Source organism: Cervus canadensis, chromosome 11, assembly GCF_019320065.1.
Source record: "Cervus canadensis isolate Bull #8, Minnesota chromosome 11, ASM1932006v1, whole genome shotgun sequence".
In the NCBI taxonomy this organism is placed as follows: Eukaryota; Metazoa; Chordata; class Mammalia; order Artiodactyla; family Cervidae; genus Cervus; species Cervus canadensis.
This window is the reverse complement of record NC_057396.1, coordinates 70,852,674-70,868,405: the sequence shown is the minus strand read 5'-3', so window position 1 is coordinate 70,868,405 and position 15,732 is coordinate 70,852,674. Positions and strand designations below refer to the sequence as shown.

The 15,732-nt window shown below is 51.1% G+C and overlaps 1 protein-coding gene across 1 annotated transcript in view; it reads left to right on the top strand.

Moving 5' to 3' along the window:
* LRP4 (LDL receptor related protein 4) overlaps nucleotides 1-15,732 on the top strand; it is a 52,186-nt gene that overhangs the window by 19,942 nt on the left and 16,512 nt on the right. Inside the window, exons 12-29 of the mRNA XM_043481143.1 lie at nucleotides 372-602; nucleotides 1,450-1,606; nucleotides 2,680-2,897; nucleotides 3,062-3,238; nucleotides 3,629-3,751; nucleotides 5,661-5,869; nucleotides 6,044-6,125; nucleotides 6,909-7,014; nucleotides 7,761-7,962; nucleotides 9,417-9,606; nucleotides 9,691-9,822; nucleotides 10,740-10,880; nucleotides 11,237-11,323; nucleotides 11,430-11,601; nucleotides 12,496-12,658; nucleotides 12,774-12,999; nucleotides 13,375-13,678; nucleotides 15,408-15,626. Of these exons, the coding sequence (XP_043337078.1) occupies nucleotides 372-602; nucleotides 1,450-1,606; nucleotides 2,680-2,897; nucleotides 3,062-3,238; nucleotides 3,629-3,751; nucleotides 5,661-5,869; nucleotides 6,044-6,125; nucleotides 6,909-7,014; nucleotides 7,761-7,962; nucleotides 9,417-9,606; nucleotides 9,691-9,822; nucleotides 10,740-10,880; nucleotides 11,237-11,323; nucleotides 11,430-11,601; nucleotides 12,496-12,658; nucleotides 12,774-12,999; nucleotides 13,375-13,678; nucleotides 15,408-15,626 (3,139 nt within the window). The remainder of the gene's footprint in view (nucleotides 1-371; nucleotides 603-1,449; nucleotides 1,607-2,679; nucleotides 2,898-3,061; nucleotides 3,239-3,628; nucleotides 3,752-5,660; nucleotides 5,870-6,043; nucleotides 6,126-6,908; nucleotides 7,015-7,760; nucleotides 7,963-9,416; nucleotides 9,607-9,690; nucleotides 9,823-10,739; nucleotides 10,881-11,236; nucleotides 11,324-11,429; nucleotides 11,602-12,495; nucleotides 12,659-12,773; nucleotides 13,000-13,374; nucleotides 13,679-15,407; nucleotides 15,627-15,732) is intronic.

Here is a 15,732-nt window from a genome sequence, read left to right as displayed (position 1 = left end):
GAGTTCCTTCTGCTATATAGCAGGTCCTTGTTGGTTATCCATTTTAAATAGAGCAGCATGTACATATTCATCCCAAACTCCCTAACTATTCCCTCCCTATATCCTTCCTCCCTGGGGACCGTAAGTTCGTTCCAGAGAGATGTTTCCATCACAATAAAATGGAGTTGTGAGTTGAATCCTGGGCCCCAAGAATGGGATGAGATGTACGCTTTGCAGGCTGCCAGTCTTCTCGTAATGATGGATGCTGACGGCTTGGGACGTGCCCTAGTGGGCCAGGGGGCCCCTTGGAGCTGGGGGGGGGTGCATGCTGATGGCTGCCAGGGGGCAGCTCTGGAGCCCAGTGGGGGCCCCATTTCTATGCCACGTCCCAGGGCCGGAGCCTGTGCTACTGTTCGCCAATCGCATCGACATCCGGCAGGTGCTGCCGCACCGCTCCGAGTACACGCTGCTGCTCAACAACCTGGAGAACGCCATCGCCCTGGACTTCCACCACCGGCGCGAGCTTGTCTTCTGGTCCGACGTCACCCTGGACCGGATCCTCCGCGCCAACCTCAACGGCAGCAACGTGGAGGAGGTTGTGTCTACAGGGCTCGAGAGCCCAGGTAAGGAACGAGGCCCCGTGGGGAGGGGCAGGGCCACACCACGTGCAAAACCACCAAGGAAGGAACACGTTAGTGGCCACAAACCTTTAGGCAGCAGAACATCTCACGGTGAAACCTTGCCTGGAACTCTAATACAGACAATGTTCATTAGTCTACATTCATTTTATAGGCTCAGATTTGTAATATTTGCTCGGTATTGAGCTCGATCAGTGAGAATACTGAGACCATTTCGTTGAGTGGAACCATTTGAAACCAGAGATCTGTGAATGACGGGTGTAATTCTCTATCAGCCTGGCATCCCATCTAATTCTGACTTTCATTTTGATTACTTCGTGTTAGGAATATTCTGATGGACCCAGATAGATAGCATCCAAATGTTTGCAGATTAGAAAAACTGTAGCTCACTCTGCCATCTCAGGCCATTCGACAAGCAGGGGAAGTGGGTTAGAATTCGGTGTTGATTGAGCACATTTGACTCAGGTGCTTATGGAACTGGTGATGTTCCTCTGTAAAACCCTGAGGCATAAATTACAAACCCCGGGGCCAGTGGGGGTCAGGGAGCTAGGATTCCGAAAGTGGAGTATGATTGGCTGAGAGGAGGAAATGCGCGACCTCGGACAGTTACTTGAGTTCTCTTTGCCTCAGTTTCTTCATCCTCATGGGGATTATTATAGCACCTAACTCACACAGTTGTTGTGACGATTCAAGGTAAAACGTGTGTTTGTAAAGTGGTGAGAAGAGTGCCTGGCCCAAGAAACAGCTTCGTGCAAGAGTTGCCCTTGTTTCTGTAGCACACAGGGGCCCTGGCTGAAGCCCTGATGCTCTTTGCATGGCCTCTTTCCACCAGGGGGCCTGGCTGTGGATTGGGTCCATGACAAGCTCTACTGGACCGACTCGGGGACCTCAAGGATTGAGGTGGCCAACCTGGACGGGGCCAACCGGAAGGTGCTGCTGTGGCAGAACCTGGAGAAGCCCAGGGCCATCGCCTTGCACCCCATGGAGGGGTGAGCGAGCTGGGACTCCAGCTGCCACGATCCTCCGACAACCTTTAGGGACAGTCCCTCCACCACCTGGGCCAGACTTTACCGGGGGGCGGGGGGACCTCACAGTGTGATGTTAACAGCCTTGGCTCTGCACCCAGACGCACCTGGGTTTCCAGCTCTTCGGTAACTGACTGTATGGCCTTGGGCTAGTTCATCTCTCTAGGCTTCCATTTTACTCATTTCTAAACTGGTGATAAAAATATACCTACCTCACAGCTGTGTGGAGATGAAATGATGTGATGCATTTTAAATGGCATGACACACATCATTTAAGTGGTAGCTGTTTCGTATTTTTGTTATTAGTTTATAGGGTTGAGCTAATTAATAAAAATCAATCATTTTATTATTAGAAGAAAGTAGAAGAAAGGTCTTTTGCAGGGGAAGTTCTTTGCCTCTGGCTTTTAAAAATTAAGTGCAATCAATTGAGAGCGGTGTCTTCTAAGATCCTACAGTTATAGATTAGCTCTTTTAGAAACTGTGTGTATGTGTGGCATATGGGGGGGGGGTGTGTGTGTGTGTGTGCACGTGTGTGAAAATTACAAAAGGCAGTGGTAGAGACTGTGAGCAAGAAGAAAATGCTTGTCCTAAGTAGTATCCCACTAGTATTTTTTTCAGTTTCACAAGGTCAGGATTTTTATCTGTTTTGTTCACTGCCATGGTCTCAATGCCAAAAGATAGATATGCTCATCTCATAGCAGATACTCCAAAATTTTTTTGTTAAATGAATACGTTCTTTGTCTAGAGACATTTAAATTCAAGCATTGAGGGACTTCCCTGGTGTATTTGTGGTTAAGGTCTGGTACTTCCAACGCAGAGGGCATAGGTTGGATCCCTGGTCAGGGAACTAAGAACCCACATGCCACGCGATGTGGCCAAAATTTTTTTTTAATAATAATAAATAATTCAAACATTGAAAAACGCTCTGTAAACCCAGCAGAATGTATTTCCTACCAGTTGGAGTCCCCTGGGTGAAATCAATAAGAGCCCCCTGCTCTCTACTGCATGCCTCTCAATGTCCTTTTCTTCCTTCCCAGGACCATTTACTGGACAGATTGGGGCAACACCCCCCGCATCGAGGCCTCCAGCATGGATGGCTCTGGCCGCCGCATCATCGCTGATACCCATCTCTTCTGGCCCAACGGCCTCACCATCGATTATGCCGGGCGCCGTATGTACTGGGTGGACGCTAAGCACCACGTCATTGAGAGGGCCAATCTGGACGGGAGTCACCGCAAGGCTGTCATTAGCCAGGGTGAGGCCCTTCCTTCACTCTCCTTCATCTCTCGTCCTGCTTACCCTGTCCCAGCCCCCAGAAGCCTTTGGCAGAGGGTGAGATTTGTACCATTGCCAGGCCTGGGCCCAGGGGCTGGCCGGACAGGCCATGTGTAGACTGAGGTCCTCCTGGACTTTCCCCAGGCCTCCCGCATCCCTTTGCCATCACGGTGTTTGAAGACAGCTTGTACTGGACAGACTGGCACACCAAGAGCATCAATAGTGCCAACAAATTTACTGGCAAGAACCAGGAGATCATTCGCAACAAACTCCACTTCCCCATGGACATCCACACCCTGCACCCCCAGCGCCAGCCTGCAGGTAAAAAAATCAACGCCCACCTGGTGAGCCCCCAGTGCTTCTGAGAACTTTCCTTGCACCTGTCAACAGTTGCCAGGGTTTCCAGCAAGGAAATTTAAGGTTGGCGTTGGTGTCGACTCATTCCGCCCTCTGCTGGACTTGTAGGGTACAACATGGAGACTTAGGAAAGACTCATTCCGCTTTGCTCTCCCCATTTAATTCATGCAAACTTTTCCTGTGTATCAGGCATTCACTCTGCTCATAGGTGGGGGCAGATATACAAAATAAGAAGACATAGTTTTTTCCTTCAGGAAGATCATGCCTTTGTTAAACCCCCACTCACTAGCCTTGGGACCCCTTCTGCCAGCCTTTGGCCTTACCTGACCTTCTCGTTCTGGGCTTTTTGAGCAGGGAAAAACCGCTGTGGGGACAACAATGGAGGCTGCACCCACCTGTGTCTGCCCAGTGGCCAGAACTACACCTGTGCCTGCCCCACCGGCTTCCGCAAGATCAGCAGCCACGCCTGTGCCCAGAGTAAGTGGGTCTGGGGCCCCCGCCGCAGTGGACCTGCCTTGTGAGGGTGGGTGGAGCGAACAAAGGGGGAGGAGTTTGGGAGTTGCCTGGTTAGGGGAGGAGCCAGCTCGGCAGGTAGCCCCTGGAGAGGAAGAAGGTCAGGAGCTGAGGGCTCCACGGTCAGAGCTGAGGGCCGAGGGCCCAGCGCTCATCCCTGAAGGCTCAGGGACACCACAGAGTCAAGCATGAACCCCTGCACACAGGCTTGTGGGTCGTTTCACTCAGGGTGCTCTGTCTCTAGGCAGCAAGAGGGTTCCAGACCCTTCTACACAGCAAGGGAATGGTTTCCTAGCTCTTTACCTTTGGAGTTTCCCTGGTGGCTCAGACAGTGAAGTGTCTGCCTGCAATGCCGGAGACCCGGGTTTGATCACTGGGTTGGGAAGACCCCCTGGAGAAGTAAACGGCAACCCACTCCAGTATTCTTGCCTGGAAAATTCTATGGACGGAGGAGCCTGGTGGGCTACGGTCCATGGGGTCGCCAAGAGTTGGACCCGGCTGAGCAGCTTCACTTTTACCTTTAGCATCACCCTAAAGACTGTCTCAGGCCCCTAAACCAGAGAGTAAGATAAAAACATCTGATGATGCTCTGTATACAGAGGCCCAGGATAAATAAGTATCTAGTGAGTGAAAGCGTTTCCTGGGGGCTCCCTGAACTGCTCCTTTGGCTTTCTTTGAGCTCCTGAAGGTATATTGCCTTGAGAGGGTGGCCTTGTCTAGCTCAGAGGCGCAGGTGACTTTTTTTTCCTGAGAATAGTCCAGAGAGGAGTGATCCAGATGGGTGGCACACCCAGCCAGGGGCTGGGGAGATGCCTCACACATCACGGCTCTTCTGTTACTGCTGTGTGCCCGCCACCCCACTTCTCGCTGGTGAAAATCAAATTTCTCTCAGGACCTAGGTCCTTTCCAGAGAGTGGAATCAGGGAAACTATTCCAGGGAACAGAGGAGGAGTCATTCAACACAATTTGATTGAGAACCTTGTTTCCTTGCATCCTCCTGTGCCCAGCTCTTCCCATGTGGTCTTGATGAGATGCAAGGAACTTCCCCTGAAAGAAGTTCAGTTGATAAAGTGATGCAGGAAGTGCCTTTCAAAGCAGAATAGTAACTGGGAAATATTCAGACAGACCAGAATAAGGGCAGGGGATGGAGAAGAGCTAGGAAAATGCTGAATGGGAATGTGGCCAGAACTCCACTTTTGCAGTCAGACCTGAGTTCAAGTCCCCAGCACTGTGCTTGGTAGCTGTGGGATCCTGGGCCGGTTCCTGGGCCCCTGTTAGCCTCTGGGTCATTGATCCAGACAATGAGAATAAGAATAGCGTGAACCACAAAAGACTGTTAGGAGGGTAAAGGAGACAAGGCAAGAGAAACAGGAAGCTCAGTGCCCGGCAAGGAGTAGGTGCTCAACATACAGTGCTGGGCAAGGAGTAGGTGCTCAGCAAACAGTCATTATTGGCCCGAATCACGAAGAGCGTAGAGGAAGGGGTCTTAGACAATGGAGTGGAGCAGAAGTCCTGAAGCAGATGTGGAAGGCAGAGAGGTGGGATGGGGGCTTGACAGGGATCTAGCCCAGCCCACTAGGTGAGGCTGAGCAAAGTCAGAGCAGAGGAGAGTTGAGATGCAGCTGACAGACACTTAAACAGGATGCCCATCTGGGCCCTGGTGGCGTCTATTCCATTGGCTCCTCAAGTCTGATGATGCCAACACAGGCCGCCCAGTGCTCAGAGGGGGTCTGAGGTGTGAAGCATAGGGGACAGAGGGCAAAAGACCCCAGGAAGTGTGGCTGAACCAGATGTCCCGCAGGCGAGCGTCTGTGTCTGTCACTGTTACTGGATTTAGAGCATTAAAAGAAGACCCCTTTCGGCCTTTGATCAGGTCTTGACAAGTTCCTGCTTTTTGCCCGAAGGATGGACATCCGTCGGATCAGCTTCGACACGGAGGACCTGTCCGACGATGTCATCCCACTGGCTGACGTGCGCAGCGCTGTGGCCCTTGACTGGGACTCCCGGGATGACCACGTGTACTGGACAGACGTCAGCACTGACACCATCAGCAGGGCCAAGTGGGATGGAACAGGGCAGGAGGTCGGGCCGGACGCGGGGCACGGGCCCGTGGGGAGGGCAGGGCGGGCGGTGGGGAATTCACCCTCTCCCCGGGAAGGGCCTCCCAGACCTTTGCCAGCCTGCCATTTGCTGGCGTTTGGGCCCCAGAGCTGGGGCGCAAGTCCAGTTGGTGATACAGTCTTGCTTCCTGCCTAGGTGGTGGTGGATACCAGTTTGGAGAGCCCGGCAGGCCTGGCCATTGACTGGGTCACCAACAAGCTGTACTGGACAGATGCAGGTATATAGACAGATGCACGTGTGGCCTGACACTCTGGGATCTTCTTATTTAAAACCCTGGCCTCAGCTCGAAAGGACCTAGTGCCCCTCCTAGACCATTTCCATCTTGACCTGAAGTTCCTTGGTCGGTCAGGAGTGGTTGGGCTGCTGCAGAACTGAAGTTAGAATCTCACATCTGAGGGTTTGGCATTTGCCATTCAAGTGGCGGTTACTTCGGCTGTGCAGCTGATGCTTGAGAATGTTTTGAGGCGTTTCAGACAAGAAACCTACACCCTGTGGTTTTCCTTCCATCACTATCTTGGTGAAAGAGGCATTTTCTATTAGGCAGGTAAGTGTGGGAGGCAGGGGGAGCGCCTTAAATGAGAGCTACTCAAAGTGGTGGTCCCTGGACCAGCAGCATCAGCATCACCTGGGAACTTGTTAGAAATGCAGATTCCTGGGCCCCATCCCAGACCTGCTCAGTCAAAATCTTTGGGGCTTAGGAATCTGTATTTTCACAAGCTCTTCTGGTTCTTAGGCACAGTAAAGTTTGAGAAGCATGGCCTTAAATTATAGAACAGAATGGGTTACTTGGGTTGAAGAAGCCTTAGTCTTCCAAGAAATGGAGCTAATCAGTTCCTTGAATTTCTTCTTGAAATTCAGGTCCCTCCATTTTCATTGCTTTTATCACAAAGTATTTCTTGAGGATTTATGGCACATCAAGCTCTCTGCTGGGCATAGAAGGTAAGAGGGTGAATGAGCAAAACTAGAGTTGATATCTTTGCCCGCACCTACTTCTTGGCAGGGACAGACCGGATTGAAGTGGCCAACACGGATGGCAGCATGAGGACAGTCCTCATCTGGGAGAACCTTGATCGTCCCCGGGACATCGTGGTGGAGCCCATGGGCGGGTGAGCTCCTGCCCCTTTGGAACAAGCTCCCCCCACCCCCAGATCTGAGGACTGGAGTGGAGTCTGGAGGTTAGGGAGAGAGGCTAGATCTTACAGGCACACCGAGGAAGCAAGAGCAGCTGTGTAAACCTCAGAGCATCATGACCAATCTGTCTCCTTCACGGCCAAGGAAATCTTTTTCATTTAAAAATTTTTTCTCTTTCTTTTTTCTTTTTGGTTTTTTGGTCTGCTTCCTAAAGTAAGCCATTGGTTTTTTAAAAAGTTTATCAAGAGTGAAGATTCTCCCCAATGTTACTCTCCAACAATAACTGTTGTTAACAATGGAGGGTAGTTTTTCCAGATTTTCTTCCCCGTGTATGCATACATATGGTGGTGGTGGTGGTTTTTGTTTGACAACATGCTGTACCTGTAACTTGGTTTTTTTACTTGGCTATATATCTTGGATATCCTCCCATTTGATCAGTAGGTTGTTTTTTTTCTTGATGGTTATATAGAACTCTGTTAAGTTGACGTACCATAATTCTTTAACCCATCCAGTCAAGGAAACACTTAAGACCCTTGGTGGTTTTTGGTAGTGATATAAGATGTAAGACCTTCAGAGACAGCTCTGGACCCAGGAGGGAGCTGGAAACTGAGGCAAGAGGCTGGGGCAGCCACTGCAAGTAGAAACCCTTGAGCCCTGGGAACCCTGAATCCCCACTGGGTAGTAACTAGAAGGCTTGTAAGACCTCCCTTCCCTTGCCCAGGTACATGTATTGGACGGACTGGGGTGCAAGTCCCAAGATTGAGCGAGCTGGCATGGATGCCTCAGGCCGGCGGGTCATCATCTCTTCCAATCTGACTTGGCCTAATGGATTAGCCATCGACTATGGGTCCCAGCGGCTCTACTGGGCTGATGCCGGCATGAAGACGATTGAGTTTGCCGGACTTGATGGCAGCAAGAGGAAGGTAAGCGTGGCACAGAGGAATCCTCCCACAGCCCTGACCGCCTCCCCGACAGGGCTTCCTGGCTGGCTGCTGACGGGACCCGGGGAGGCCTAGGGGAGATCCAGTGTGGGGTGAATGCTATTTCTCTGAGACTGTGGCTGCACTCCCGAGCCTGGGGTCCCTGCTCCTTGATGATAAAAGGGAACTGGGGACTGTGTGGCTTGTGGGCTGGGCTATAAGTACTTTCCTAATAACCATCACCATGAATGCTAATTTATCACCAGTCGCATACTGGGCCCATGGCCTCTCTCTCTCTTTCTCTCTTTGTTAATTTTGGTATAATTTCCAACTTAACAAACTGCAGGAATAGTCAAAAGAACCAATAACTGACATTTTGCCCCATGGTTATACCATTCTTATTCTCTCTACACATGCACACACACACATTATTTTTCCAAACCATCTGAGATTCTATTGGAGACATCCTGCACTGAACCCCAGATAGTCCAATGCGTATTTCCTAAGAACAAGAACTCAGTCTTACATAATCACAGTTCAGTGATCAATATCAGGAAATTTAACGTTGATACAATATTACTGTCTAATCTGCGGCCTGTGTTCAGTGTCACCACCAATTGCCCCAATAATGTCCTTATAACTTTTTTTTCTTTTTTAGTCTAAGGTCCAGCTCCAGATTACAGTTGTTTTTAGTCATGATGTCTCTTTAATCTGGAACATTTCCTCAGCTTTTCTTTATCTTTCTTGATCTTTGTATCTTTAAAGAGTAAACACCAGTTATTCTGTAGAATGTCCCTCAATTTGTCTGACGTATCTTTGTGATCAGATTCAGATTATACATCTGGGGCAGGAATACCACATTAAGTCCTGTCCTGAGTTCTCAGTATGTCTTATTAGTAGCCACAGATGTCAGCTCATCTCATCATTGCAATACCAATTTTTTTCTTCTAAGATTTTTTTTTAATGTGAACAATTTTAAAAGTCTTTATTGAATTTGTTGCCATATTGCTTCTGTTTTATGTTTTGGTTTTTTGGCCACGAGGCATGTGTGATCTTAGCTCCCTGGCCAGGGATTGAATCCATGCCCTCTGCATTGAAAGGTAAAGTCTTAACCACTGAACCACCAGGGAAGTCACCAGCTTTGATTGTGTGGTGAAGATGGTGTCCCCTGTGAAGTTGCTGTTTCTCCTTTTATAATTAGTAAGTCACTTGTACAGAGATTCTTTGAGATTATGTAAATAATACATGATCTCTTAGAATCATCACACAACTCTTGGAGCCAGGCGCTGTCACGATGCTATCACAGATTGGCAGGCCAAGGCTTGAGAGATTTTATAACCAGCTCTAAGCCAAGGTCACACAGCAGGTGGTGCTGGCAGAGTGCGCCCTTGACGCCTGCTCTGTACTGTCAGACCTGATTGGGGCATGACATGACGTAAGCGCGGGGACCCTGGCAGGTCCTGATCGGAAGCCAGCTGCCCCACCCGTTTGGACTGACCCTCTATGGGGAGCGCATCTACTGGACCGACTGGCAGACCAAGAGTATCCAGAGTGCCGACCGGCTGACGGGGCTGGACCGGGAGACCCTGCAGGAGAACCTGGAGAACCTGATGGACATCCACGTCTTCCACCGCCGGCGGCCCCCAGGTGACCAGCCCTTGGCCCACACTGGCTTCTCCTTGGCTCCCCTCGGCCACGGTCCTTCTCATTGACCCCCTCCTCCCCACCCAGTGTCCACACCATGCGCGACGGAGAACGGCGGCTGCAGCCACCTGTGTCTTCGGTCCCCAAACCCAAGCGGCTTCAGCTGTACCTGCCCCACAGGCATTAACGTGATGCCTGATGGCAAGACCTGCTCACCAGGTAGGTCTAGGCATCACAGACCTGGCTAGAGCCTCTCTGGGAAGGGGCAGTGACTCTCTTCCTTCCTCGCAAGTGGACTCCAGTGTGGCCTGAGGAACCTAAGCTTCTAGAGGCTTAGGGGCAAGACAAAGCTTTTTTTTAAAAAAAGAAGAGATGCAGGGGAACAGGCAGGCAGGATGAGAAGCAGGGTCCAACTAGGTCTCATGGCATCTTCATGCACATTAGAAAAAGATGCTTCTTTCTCAGACACTTTATTTTTCTCTGTTGGGAAACTGTCATAATATACTGATTCGGTTAGAATAAATCTCTTTAGTTCCATCTACCCCAAATTGGTATAATAAATAGTAGAACATGTGATAAACTACAGGGTAATGGTACCTCCTTTGGAAATGACACTTGTGTGAGTAGGCACAATTAGCACAACCTTCATGATAACCTGAACTGAAAGGTCTCAGAAGCAGGAGCTGGCTGCCCAAGTGTTGGAAGCTGATGTTTCTCCCTAGGAGATGCTACATGGTAGGCTACATTTGAACCCTAACTTCCTAGGGAACTTGAGTGAGAAAGGAGCTCTGAATTGTCCCAGGCTGTGGGCAAAGCCCTCTTTCACTTAACATGAAGCTTTTTAAACTTCAAAGAGAGTCACTTTTGTTATACTAATAAAGAACTGTGTCTATGAATCAGACCCAACGCTAAGTGTTTTTCTGTATTGATCTTTTATCCCTACAGCACCCCCTGTTATTGCCCCCATTTTACAGATGATGAAACTGAGGCTTAAACAATTTAAATAATGTGCTCAGGATCACACAACTAGAAACTAATGGAGACGGAAAACATGAACTTCAGCTTGCCTTGCTCCAGCTCCTCTCTTGGCTGTGCTAGGATGACTGTCCTCTTTCCTTCTCTCCGCACCCGGGCAGGCATGAACAGTTTCCTCATCTTCGCCAGGAGGATAGACATCCGCATGGTCTCCTTGGACATCCCTTATTTTGCTGATGTGGTGGTACCCATCAACATCACCATGAAGAACACCATTGCCATTGGAGTGGATCCCCAGGAAGGTCTGCGTGGTCCTCCCTGCTCTCCTGGCCCCCGTAGCAACGGATGCCTCTGTTTGCTGCCACCTTAGCCTCCTGCTGAGAGCCTAGGGGCCTCCCGTTCCCTCTGGCATGACCCCTGCCCATCTCTGTAACACTTTCTCTTTCGTTATGAGGGCATGGGGTTGGGGGCCACGTTCTTCATCTCTGCCAAGGGCTATGCTGTTATACTATTTCTGTATTCCCCTTGATTTCCTCTCCTGGGGGATGTGGGGCTCTCTGACGTGCCCAGGCGTCTCAGAACACGAGTCAGCGGTGTGTGTTCCTTTGGAGGCGGGGAGGGATGAAGGTCTGGGCTGAGCCACGCCTTCCTTTCCCAGGAAAAGTGTACTGGTCGGACAGCACGCTGCACAGGATCAGCCGTGCCCGTCTGGACGGCTCGCAGCAGGAGGACCTCATCACCACAGGTGGGCCTGGCTGCCAGCCCTGGGCCCGCCTGTCTGCCTGCAGAGCTGGGGAGAGAGCCCGTCTGTCTTGAGGCAGGAGCCAGTGTGTTCTGCTGACTTCCTGCAGGGCTGCAGACCACAGACGGGCTCGCGGTGGACGCCATCGGCCGGAAGGTGTACTGGACAGATACGGGAACCAACCGGATCGAAGTGGGCAACCTGGACGGGTCCATGCGGAAGGTGTTGGTGTGGCAGAACCTTGACAGCCCGCGCGCCATCGTCCTGCACCACGAGATGGGGTGAGAGCGGCTCCGGGGCCCCGGGCGGCCGGGTGAGCACGCCCGCCTCGCAGGAGCACCGAGTCTGACCTCCCGGGGGCGCTTCCTCTCCCTTGTGATGTCCTTCAGGGTGGCAGTGTAGTGTAGAGGTTCAAAGTATGAACCCTGGAATCAGAAATCCAGAATTCAAATTTTTTCACCGTTTATTAGCTGCATCTGTCACTTTGGGTTCAATATTTAACCTCCCTGGTCCTCCAATGGTGACCCGCTCCAATCTTCTTGCCTGGAGAATCCTACGATCAGAGGAGTCTGGCTTCTGCAGCCCATAGGGTCCCAAAGAGTCAGACACGACAGATGCAACTTAGCACACATGCCTGGTCCTTAGATTCCTTACCTGTAAAATGGAGGTGATAATGAAAATGCATGCCTTGTGGACCTTGTGAGGATTAAGTGAGATAATGCTGGGAAGTACTTAAAATTTTTTTAATTTTAGTTTTTAAAATATTTTAATTATTTTTAAAAAATACTTATTTGGCTGTGCAGGGTCTTAATTGTGGCATGTGGGGTCTAGTTCCCTGACCAGGAATTGAGGCTAGACCCCCTTGCATTGGGAACACTGAGTCTTAGCCACTGACCACCGGGGAAGTCCTGGAAGTATTGTATTTTTAATTTTGAAAAGCATAACATTAAATTTACCATCTTAACCGTCTTCAAGTGTACAGTTCAGTAGTGTTAATACAGTTCAGTTCACATTATTGCGAAACCGGTCTCCGGAACTCTGTCGTCTGGCAAATGTGAAACCCTGTAAAGTCCCGTCTGTGCGTGTAAATACTTTTCACAGTGTCTGGCGTACTGTGAGGACTCCCAGGGTATGGGAACTGTGGGAGTAACCAGCTGTTACCGTTTCTTGCCCAGGTTCATGTACTGGACGGACTGGGGGGAGCATGCCAAGTTGGAGCGGTCGGGAATGGACGGCTCCGACCGCGCTGTGCTCATCAACAGCAACCTCGGGTGGCCCAACGGGCTGACTGTGGACAAGGCCAGCTCCCAGCTGCTCTGGGCTGATGCCCACACCGAGGTGGGGTCCCGCTCCTGCTCCTTTGCAGAGCCTGAGAGTCTAGGAGGGCCGTGGAGTCTCCGCTGAGGGCTCCCGGCCTCCCAACAGCCCCTGGTACCCTGTCCTTCCTCCGCAGCGAATCGAGGCTGCGGATCTGAACGGGGCCAATCGGCACACGCTGGTGTCACCTGTCCAGCACCCGTATGGCCTCACCCTGCTCGGCGCCTACATCTACTGGACTGACTGGCAGACCCGTAGCATCCACCGTGCCGACAAGGGGACTGGCAGCAACGTCATCCTGGTGAGGTCCAACCTGCCAGGCCTCATGGACATCCAGGCTGTGGATCGGGCACAGCCCCTGGGTGAGAAGACCCCTAGGGCTGTGAGCCTGAGGCCTCTGACTTTCTGGGGCCGTCTCAGCATCAGAGATCTATCCAGAGCAGAGAGATGCCTTTACAACCAGAGGGACAGGGACCTGCCTAAGCCCCTCCTCCAGGATCAGGCTGCGTTCCCTCTGGGTACAGTGGGTACTGCATACGCCCACAGCAGGGTGCTGTCCCCTTTAAAGGGCTCCCGGAGACACCCCTCCTCCTTCCAGCTCATCCCTGCCGGGCACCAAATCCTGTTATGCAGAACAGTAGACCGTCAGGCACGAGAAAACCCGTGCCTTGGTTAATATTCAGACCGTATTCCAGGCCGGGTGTCAAAACTCGCGCCTTTCTCTCTTTCGTCACCAGGTGTGAACAAGTGCGGACCCAGGAACGGTGGCTGCTCTCACCTGTGCCTGCCCCGGCCCTCGGGCTTTTCCTGTGCCTGCCCCACTGGCATCCAGCTGAAGGGAGATGGGAAGACCTGTGATCCCTCTCCTGAGACGTACCTGCTCTTCTCCAGCCGCGGCTCCATCCGGCGCATCTCCCTGGACACCAGCGACCACACGGATGTGCACGTACCAGTCCCCGAGCTCAACAATGTCATCTCCCTGGACTACGACAGTGTGGATGGCAAGGTCTATTACACAGATGTGTTCCTGGATGTTATCAGGTATGAGTGTCCCCGAAAACCTCCAGAGGACACAGACCTGCTTCCGATCTCTGATGGCTGAGGTCATGGTCTCAGTTCACCTCTAAACAGACTGAATGATTTGGCAACTTGGATAGTGATTTCTGACCTGAATTTGTTCGCTTTGCAGTGTTATCCCAGAAGAGTTTAAAACTTTTTTGTTTGTTTGCTTGTTTGAAGGTTCTGATGTGCTTTGCCAGGCTTCCCAGGTGGTGCAGTGATAAAAGAATCCGCCTGCCAGTGCAGGAGACTCAAGAGACCTGGGTCTGATCCCTGGGTTGGGAAGGTCCCCTAGAGGAGGAAATGGCAACCCACTCCAGTAGGCTTGCCTGGAAAATCCCATGGACAGAGGAGCCTGGCGGGCTACAGTCCACAGGGTTGTACAGAGCTGGACACGACTGAGTGCACACACATGGCCTATCTTGTGTTTCATGAATTTATATTTTTGGTCGCACCATGCAGCTTGCAGGATTCCCCGACCAGGGATCAAACCCATGCTCCCTGCAGTGGAAACAGTGTCTTACCCACTGGACCACCAGGGAATTTCCCTATTTAAAGAGGATAGGGTCGGACATGACTGAAGCAACTTAGCAGCAGCAGCAGCAGAAGTCCAGTATGTAAAACAGACAGATAAAGTCAGGCTAGGGACCTGGCGCCTTCTACCCCAACCACTGGACCCTACAGGAGTTCCACAGATCCTCTGAGACTCAGTGATTAGTTGGCCACATTGCCAAACTGAGTGTATTGTAATACAGAAATACCAGCCAAATGCAAGGTGTATGGTGGTTTGCGAGGTTGTGCTTGTTTTTGCTTTTAAAATATTTTTTGTTTTATTTAAATTTTTATTCTTTCAATTTTTCACCCCAACACAGCCAAGGAACGTGGTACCCTGCATTCATGTACATTCACATACCATTAGAGGGGTTTACCATGGCAGAGATTCTTATGTGGAAGAACAGGAGCGTTCCCTTTTTTCTCCCTGAGGGGTGTATTAGACTCTCGTCCTGAGAGCTGGTGGGCATGTGGAGTTTAGAGAAGGCCCCCATGTGTTGGTGACACGCCCCCTCCCCCATCCTGAGTTCCCTGCTATAGGTCAGACTATTATAAAAAATGCACAGGTAGATTTTTAAAAATCTTCCCTTTCTTCTAATCACTACCTAGCAATCCTTGTCTCCTCCTGAGGGTGTATGGGGCTTATTAACCTGTCTTCTGGCAAGACGTGGGCCCAAATGCCACCTACTTAGAGCAGGAAACACTCTGTCCTCCCAATACCTTATTCATTAGGTCTGCAAGTATTTTGAATACCTACTGTGCTAGATGCTGAGGAACGTACTTATAAATGGGCTTCCCAAGTGGCGCTAGTGGTAAAGAACCCGCCTGCCAACGCAGGTTAGACTTAAGAGATGTGGGTTTGCTCCCTGGGTCAGGAAGATCCCTTGGAGGAGGGCATGGCGACCCACTCCAGTATTCTTGCCTGGAGAATCCCAAGGACAGAGGAGCCTGGCTGGCTACAGTCCACAGGGTGGCAGAGAGTCGGACACAACTGAAGCTACTTAGCATGCACGCATGCACGCATGTACTTATAAATACTTGGTCCCTGCCCCTATGGAGCTTACAGTGTAGTGGGAATCCAACTCTGGGACTGTGGATTAAAGGGGTATCAGCCTATTGCTGATCTGATCAGTCATCTAACCCTGGGCTGTTCCTCAAGGCGAGCAGATCTGAACGGCAGCAACATGGAGACAGTGATCGGGCGTGGGCTGAAGACCACTGACGGGCTGGCAGTGGACTGGGTGGCCCGGAATCTGTATTGGACAGATACGGGCCGCAATACCATTGAAGCGTCGAGGCTGGACGGCTCCTGTCGCAAAGTGCTGATCAACAACAGCCTGGATGAGCCTCGGGCCATCGCTGTTTTCCCCAGGAAGGGGTAAGTTTTTGGCCAGCAGGAAAGAGACCCAGGGGAGAAGGGCCTGGGGAGGAGGCACTTGAATATGCCTCGATATTAATGGTATTCTCTCGACCTCTGGGTGCCA